This window comes from Lolium perenne, chromosome 4, assembly GCF_019359855.2.
Source record: "Lolium perenne isolate Kyuss_39 chromosome 4, Kyuss_2.0, whole genome shotgun sequence".
Lineage (NCBI taxonomy): Eukaryota > Viridiplantae > Streptophyta > Magnoliopsida > Poales > Poaceae > Lolium > Lolium perenne.
The window spans coordinates 292069488-292077464 of NC_067247.2; the positions used below are offsets into that span (position 1 = coordinate 292069488).

At 44.2% G+C, this 7977-nt stretch overlaps 1 protein-coding gene across 1 annotated transcript; it reads left to right on the forward strand.

The window, feature by feature from the left end:
• The first annotated feature begins 3543 nt into the window (after nt 1–3543).
• LOC127295766 (uncharacterized protein At5g01610) lies at nt 3544–4721 on the forward strand. Its single transcript, XM_051325764.2, has 2 exons — nt 3544–3828; nt 4090–4721. Exons 1-2 carry the CDS (start codon nt 3742–3744, stop codon nt 4513–4515), a joined length of 513 nt encoding a protein of 170 aa, XP_051181724.1. The 5' UTR covers nt 3544–3741; the 3' UTR covers nt 4516–4721.
• The last annotated feature ends 3256 nt before the right edge of the window (nt 4722–7977 follow it).

Here is a 7977-nt window from a genome sequence, read left to right on the forward strand (position 1 = left end):
GTCCCCAACTCCACCGTCTGGTTGTCAAACACAAGGTTTCATGTAAGTAAATAAAACACAAGTAAAAATAAAGCGAGTAAAACTAGACTAAATAAAATAACTAAGTAAAAAGTGTAAAGCGGTTGGTTGTTTTTGGTGTTTTGGATGCAAATAAGAAAAGTTTTTTTTTATATTTTCGGATTAAAATAGTGCAACAATTAGAAAATAATATAAAAGGGATATAAAGATGTTTTTATGATAAAAAGTAGACCGGGGTTCATGGGTTCACTTGGCTATTCTCTCTTTTAAGTTGCAGTGGACAAATAGTAATTCATCAATGATATATGATAATGCAAATAATAGTATGCGTAAGATCAGAATTAATATGGGCATCACGTCCTAACATAGAGATGATGCAATACATATCTCTTATACTCGACAAGAAGTGGAAAAATCCATGCAAACTTGTATTAAGAATTAACAGAGCATAGCAATAAGTACTTTGACATGATGTTTGAATATCAAATATGCTACCTTGAACAAACAAGATCATCACTACTATCACGTGACGAACATAGGACATGCATTCACTTTATCCCTAGTGAGGTAGTAAAATAAAAGGCGAAGACCATAATAGATCATGAAAATATTGTCACTATCCAATCACTAAAACCATGCTACTCCATCCAATGCACACATCACCCCACAAACGCTCTTGTATAGATGTTGGATCATGACAAATACTTAAGAACGGGGTACATAATATGGATCTATCAATACATCTTACACATAATACGATCAGATCTCATAGCACAATATCATAGAATAAGGATCCACCACATATGTATTTCAAATATGGCCATAATCATGTGAGGCGGCTCATATGGCACTAAAAACTATGAAGAACATGAGAGAAATAGATCAAGCTACTGCCACAAATCCGTAGTCCAAAGACGGACTACTCTCCGTTGATCATGGTGATGATGGTGAAGACGTTGGAGAAGGTGGAGATCCCTCCGGCGGTGATCCCGGCGAAGTTTCCCCTCCAATCTTCTCTGCTGCAGCCTCCATTTTCGTGTTTCCGTGTTTGTGCGGCGCTCCCCTCCCGAGAACTCTTCGGGGCCATATATATAGTGATTTTTAGGTCAAAATACGCTGGTGGGCGAAAAGATCACGCGGTTTTGATGATCGACAACCAAAAGAGCACAGGTGGCACGCCACCTGTGGTCTATCAGGCATCAAACCTCTCCAGGTGTGGTTCCAGGGCCCAGGGTGCTTCCCCCGATGAAAAAGTGATGCTCTAAAAATCGCAGGTCAATTCGACTCCGTATAGTTCTCTGAAAGTGAAAAATACACAAAATAGGGTTTTCCTTTTCTATAGAGTTATGAACCAAATAAAGGGGATCACTGGTAAATCCCCATAAATCAATGTAAAATATGGTATTGTCATCATATATGTTGCAAATATGTGGAAATTCAATATGATAAAGGACAAAGTCCGTGTATGCATTTTACATGCATCAATCACCTATCGATCCATCACAATTGAGGGATTCCACATGGTTATTTGTGAAAGCGTAGTGAGTCCTTTCTTATCCCCTTGTTCGATGCAATAGTGCACCAATCACGTTATGTCACTTCCCGCCGTATGCACTACCATACTTCCAAAGTTAGTTTCCTCTCGTATCCAAAGGCAAATATTACATGGTCAACTTCATATAATATCACACGAGAAAATTAACACACAATCATATCACAAAGTCATAAATCATCTTTATTCATATCGAAATATTGTTAGGGTTTCTCCATCTCCCCAAGAACAAGGTAAACTACTCACACATGGAAGCAATCAAGAACATCATCATAATCTTGCGAATGTAATAAGGATGATGATGCAAATTCAAGTACAAATCCACAATGTCAATGATGATTACAACTGGATGGAATGAAAGGGATGGAGATGGTGTTGGTGCAACGTTTGATGATGAAGGGGATGATGTCTTGTCCTCCTATCGGTCCGGGTAGCAACTTGGGTGATGATTTCTCTCGTTCCTCCTTGAGATCTCCTCTGGGATGGTGTTCTGGAGTTTCTGGCAGCTGGGGGTATCGGATCTCAAATCTGTTTGCGCGAGGTGAAAGTATTTGACGAGACGGTTCTCCTGTGTGTCATACGGGCGAACCATACGGATAGGGTCCCCCGTACCGATGCCAGCTAAACTCACTGGAACTTCTCCTTCGTCCACCTTTGGCCCAGGTGCGTGGTTAAGTGTTTAGATGATTTTTATCACGTTAAAATACAAGATATTCCATCATTGCCTAAATATTTTGAGATCCTACTGAAACAAGCAAAAAGGTGCACGGGAGTGCAGTAAAATGCCAAAATCGTAATGGTACGCGAGTGTATCTATATAAAATAAAGGGGTAAAAACACTCTAAAAATGCACTCATCAATAAACATTCTTCTCTTTGCAAGTTATTTACTGGTGTACCCATTGATCTGTTTTTAATGATTTGGAACTGTTTGTTGGGTATGGGCAATAAAAATTTGTTCCAATAACACGCACTCTAGAGTGGCTCATTCTTATGTGTTCCATCGTTCTGATATAAATAAGAAAATATTAAAAAGCCATCAAATTTATGGTTAGGGTTTTAAAAATCACCACTTGTAACAATTAAAAAAAACATCACTACGGTGCTAACGTGTAACAAAAATACTGATTTCCTCCGACGGTCATTTAATCATGAAATTGAATGGTGGGTTCAGCTTACGGTGCACGATGAAAATGGTCTAGGGTTACATACGTTACATTGATTTCAATTCTGGGTCTTTTTGCAATTTTTCAAGGGAATAGTGAACATAGGAATTAATCGGTGTCGGCTACTTGCCTACTTTCCGATGGATAACAAGTATTGCTAAAAGGGAACCGAGGGCAGACGACACCCCAGGCCTCGCCAACGTCCAGCCCACGGCCAACAGAGAAGACCAAGTCGCCTCGTTGGCCTCTCCTCCATCCATCCCCATCTCTCTAACGCAGCCATCACCATTGCTCCGGTGAGCAATTGCCGTTGGAGGAAGTGGCTGAAATATGAGTTGGGTATATGTGGGAAACGAGCAATACGTGGGCGAAGAAAGACGACGAAGTTGGGCCATCGCACCCACTGATCGATGGCTAGTAAGATGGTTCTTAGTTTATATTTAGTTATTTTTCATTTAAATTTGTAATATATAACAAAATTTGAATAAAAATTTAAACTGATGTCAGATTTTAGTTGCTTTAACTTAAATCGCGTGTTTATTTAAAAGCCCGTTTGGGGAATGCCCACATCGACCTTCCCCAAACAGTCTGTTAGCGCCGAACACTGTTGGGATGCTCTAACCCTCACGAAGATTGCACTTTGCCGCACGCTACGGAAATGTAATCGAACTGGTATGGCGTAAAAGCACTCCCTGATTCCTTAGCGCGTTCCGGGAGGTTTCTCGACGGCGAGGTGACCCACCCAACCTCCCAAGTCACGCATGCCATCAACCGCCGGCGATAGTCAAACACGCGGAACCTTACGAGACCCGTCTCTTTCACTCGGTAATGGCTGGCCACTTCCTTTCCCCATCTTCTTCATTTGATCCGGTCACGGCCAACGGCGAGGCTCCCCACAACTGCGGTTTTCTCCATCGTATCTCCTATCTAAAGAAGATCGCCATCGGAAGGAGCAGAGTAGCGAGATACACAGACCTGCTTGCTTCCTTTGACTAGGATAGACACGATGGATGAGATCATGAACAAGATGGGCTCCTACTGGTTGGGGCAGAAGGCCAACAAGGAGATGTCGTCGGCCGGCGACGACCTCGAGGTCCGTGCACGGGACAGAATCCTATCCCTGCTCTGTTTTGCTCTGTTCTGTTCTTTGTTAGCAGCGTGTTTCTGTCAATTTTTGTTTGGTCATAGAACTGGTATTTATCGTCCAAGGCGTTGCTAGCATGTTTATGCCACCGTTCATGTTATCTGTAAGATTCAGAAAATCAACTCTGATAGATGGTAACTAAAGCTAAATATCGGATGAACTCCTTGTGCTGATGATGAAATTTCTTTGACCGATCGATCGATTGTGCAGTCGCTCTCGACCAGCGTCGGGGACGGGGCGAAATGGCTGGTGAACAAGATGAAAGGCAAGATGCAGAAGCCGCTGGCGGAGCTGCTCAAGGAGCACGACCTGCCGGTAGGGCTGTTCCCGCGGGAGGCGACCAACTACGAGTTCGACCCGGAGACGCGGCGCCTGACGGTGCACATCCCGGCCGTCTGCGAGGTCGGCTACAGGGACGGCTCCGAGCTGCGCTTCGACACCATGGTGGCCGGCACGCTGGACAAGGGCAGCCTGGCGGCGGTGGAGGGCCTCAAGGCCAAGGTGCTCGTCTGGGCCAGGGTCACCGCCGTCAAGGCCGACGCCGCCAAGGTCTACTTCGCCGTGGGCATCAACAAGTCGCGCAGCCGCGAGGCCTACGAGGTCGTCAGGGGCGCCATCACCGTCGACAAGTTCTAGTCGCGCTAGCTTGCACCGTCGCACGTTTGTTGTTGAGATGATGTTTGCAGAACAATCGCGTGCTTGTTCTACCTGTTCTTTTGTAACAGGGGAATTCTAAATTCTTTTTTGCAACTTTAACAAGCTTACATAGTGATGTAACATATGTTGGTTATGTGTTATAAGTTCGACGACGATGCATACAAGTTCCAATTGTAGCGTGCCAACTTTTGTTTTCTTTGGGTTATGCGGCTGTGCTAACTATGACTGTGTAGTGAAGGGAATACAAATCAATATGTTTCGGGACATAAATTTGTAATGAGCAACACCTAGAGGATAGTTAATGCTGGAGCTAAGGATGAACTAGGTACAAAATATAGTGAAATCATGTGTGAACTTGTAGAAGAGCTGAAGAGGAAATGCAAACCAATATGTTCAGCATTTAATGTGTGAGTGCCATGCAAAGTAAGAGAAGCGAGTTAATGTTGCAGCTTTTGGAGAACCCGATGGCACACAAAATTATTATCGAAGTAGCTAGTGTGACGAGTTTAAATAAATTTATACTGCGGGATAGCAAAGCAATAGCATGCATGAACTAATAGTAGTCAGTTACTTTGTTAGCTTATGATGAAGTAGATAGAAATAATAATGGCATCACCTGTAGTACAGAGAATACAAACCAACATGTTCAGTTAGAACAAGATTGGCATGAACAAACTAGTAGCAGGATATAATTTTTGTAACAACGACTAAGTGAGATAGAAATTATATGATGGCTACATCTACAGAGCAGAGAATGCAAACCAAAATGTTCAATCACTCAAAGTTAGCAATGAACAAGAGAATAGCAGGGTGTTACTATCATAGCTAGGAATGAACTTAAAGAGCTTCAAACAAACAAGCATCTGAACCCAGAACATGACGCTAAAACAAGGAATTTACATTAGGAGAAGCACTTTGTGGGATTCACTGCAGATCTTCCTGAGGTTGATAGATCCACTGATGAAGTACAGTACATGTGCTACTTGGGGTTGGAGAGACGGCCATTACACTTCATGGTTACTCATCTCATCTGCAAAAACGTAACGGCGCATTGTTAGCAAAATAGGTTCCCCCAAGATTAAACAAGAACTTGCAGGCAAGCAATAGAAAAGCGACAGTAGAAGAGTTTAGATCATGCACGGCGCCGGTGAAGCAGATCCGGTCCATGCACAACAGTGTCGGTGAGCTAGATCCGATGCGATGGACGACGGATCCAGCGAAGCGGCTCCGGTGGAGTGGACGATACCGCAGCTGAAGAGACTGCGGTAGACTGCTGGATGAGTATATGGTTTCGAGGTTCGGCGGGATGATCCGGTCCGGTTGATGACGGCGTCGATGAAGCGGCTCCGACAGACAGACGGATGAGGAGGATCGCACGGCCTCGGGTAGGCCAGGGAAGTCCAGCGGGGATGTTCTGGTACGGTGGTCGTGGAGGTAGAAGAGAGAGGGACTTGGAAAGTTCCGGTGGGTGGTCTGAGGGAACTGAATTTTTTTGGGAGGGTTTCCGGGACTAGGGAGGTGGTTATCGAAAAAATGACGGGCAGGCCCCCACCAACCGACTTTGTTGTCATCTCCACAGGGGTAGAATGAGAATTTGGAAGCGTGTGAAATATTTGTATTTTGTGGGCGGAAAGTTTTGCCGCTATGAGATTTTGAATTTGGCTACGGTCCAAGTATAATGATGTTGCGGTCAGAAACCCACTGGCGAGCAGCGACGGGCAACACAGTAGAGCCGGGAACAACTTAGGGCTGCGGCTGGCCCTGGTCCCTCCGAGCGACGGCCCGCAAAGCCTTCAGCACGCACGTCCGATGCTGGTGCAAGGGCGTGCCACCTGACCTATACCTGGTCAGGAAGGTGATGGAGATGCCTCGCTTAGTTTCCTGCATGGCATACACGTAAACATTAAATACGAGCCTCGATCGGCTCTCAGGTTGTCCTGTGAATCGGCTCAAGAAGCCGATCCACCCATGATTCGTACGAGGTGCACGAATATATGGTGGTCCTGCTTGATCAAGATAAAGCTAAAGCGATCTACGACGATTTAGGGTTTTCACCGCATAATCGGATCATCCTACTCACGATTGGGCCTCGCGGCCACGCACGGTGATCGTAAGCCGATCCTAGATAGGGCCTAAAAACCAACACGAGGTTGATCCTCGGAACATCCTGTCTAGGACTAGCAAACGACACCCTACGCGCCGCTGGATCCTCCAACCCTTTGTAAGGCCTAACTATTGCAGATATTAAACTAATCCTTGAAAAAACAAGGAGCAACCGTAACGGATCGGATCTACTAAATAATGATCAAGCGGGGTGCCGCCCCTACACCTAAGATAGGTGTAAGGGCGGCTAGATGCATAAGGGTTGCACTACGATAGCATATGATACGAAGAACAATGCTAACCCTAACACATCTAAGATAACTACGTTGCTCGCCATCAAAAAGGCTTCAGTACGAGCAACGCATGAACAACGAAATAAGCCTGTGCTGCCTAGATCGCAAGATGCGATCTAGGCAGCATGATGCTTACCGGTAGAAACCCTCGAGACGAAGGAGTTGGCGATGCGCCGAGATTGATTTGGGGTGAACGTTGGTTGTTGTTTATTCCATAAACCCTAGATACATATTTATAGTCCAGGGGACTTTCTAATTTAGGCGTGCACCTAACCGTGCACGGGTTAAACTCTATCTTTTAATCTAAGATGCGATCTACTATATTACAGATACACGGGCAATCTAGCCCAAACCCCTCGTGCAAGGCCGCTTCAGAGATCTTCTACGTGTAATCTTCCAAGCCCATCTCCCTTACGGCCCATCTCCTGATTTGGCCAAAATCTGGTGATAACAAATGATAAAAAAATTGTGACACCGTACTAGTACCTCTGTTCAAGGCCGAGTACAAAATCAAATAATCATAATGTTGAATATCGGTTACTACCATGATCATCATCTATCTTCTTAATCCCATTCAAAAATGCGTTTGAAATATTTCAGATTTGGTGGGAGATTTTGCCGCCCGACTGAGATTTCATTTCAAATATGGCCATGGTCCAAGTAATACAATATAATAATAATAATATAAAGATGGTAGACCCTACTAAGTACTAGTTCCTCCGCTCCGGCGGTTAAGGCCGACGGTCACATCAAGCCATCATCGTTAGAAACAAAATCAGTTATTCCCATGTTCTCCAAACTACAATTCAAATAAGCTTCTAAAATATTTTAGATTTAATTGGTTAGACGGTTGCTACTCAATTGAGATTTGATTTCGAGTCTAGCTACACTGCCTCTATTCAGGAATTCAGGGCCTAGAGTCACATCAAGTCATAATCACAACCAAATTCGGTTCGCATGCTCTCTAGTTCAAAAATGTGTACCTAAAATTTCGGTTATATTCCTTTAGAGTTTCAGAGCAAATTTACTTGTTTTATGCCTTTTA

Excerpts from the sequence above, each read along its gene's own strand:
- LOC127295766 (XM_051325764.2), top strand. The coding sequence starts at position 3,742 with ATGGATGAGATCATGAACAAGATGGGCTCCTACTGGTTGGGGCAGAAG. Across the intron at positions 3,829-4,089 it reads CGGCCGGCGACGACCTCGAG|TCGCTCTCGACCAGCGTCGG; the intron begins GTCCGTGCACGG and ends TCGATTGTGCAG.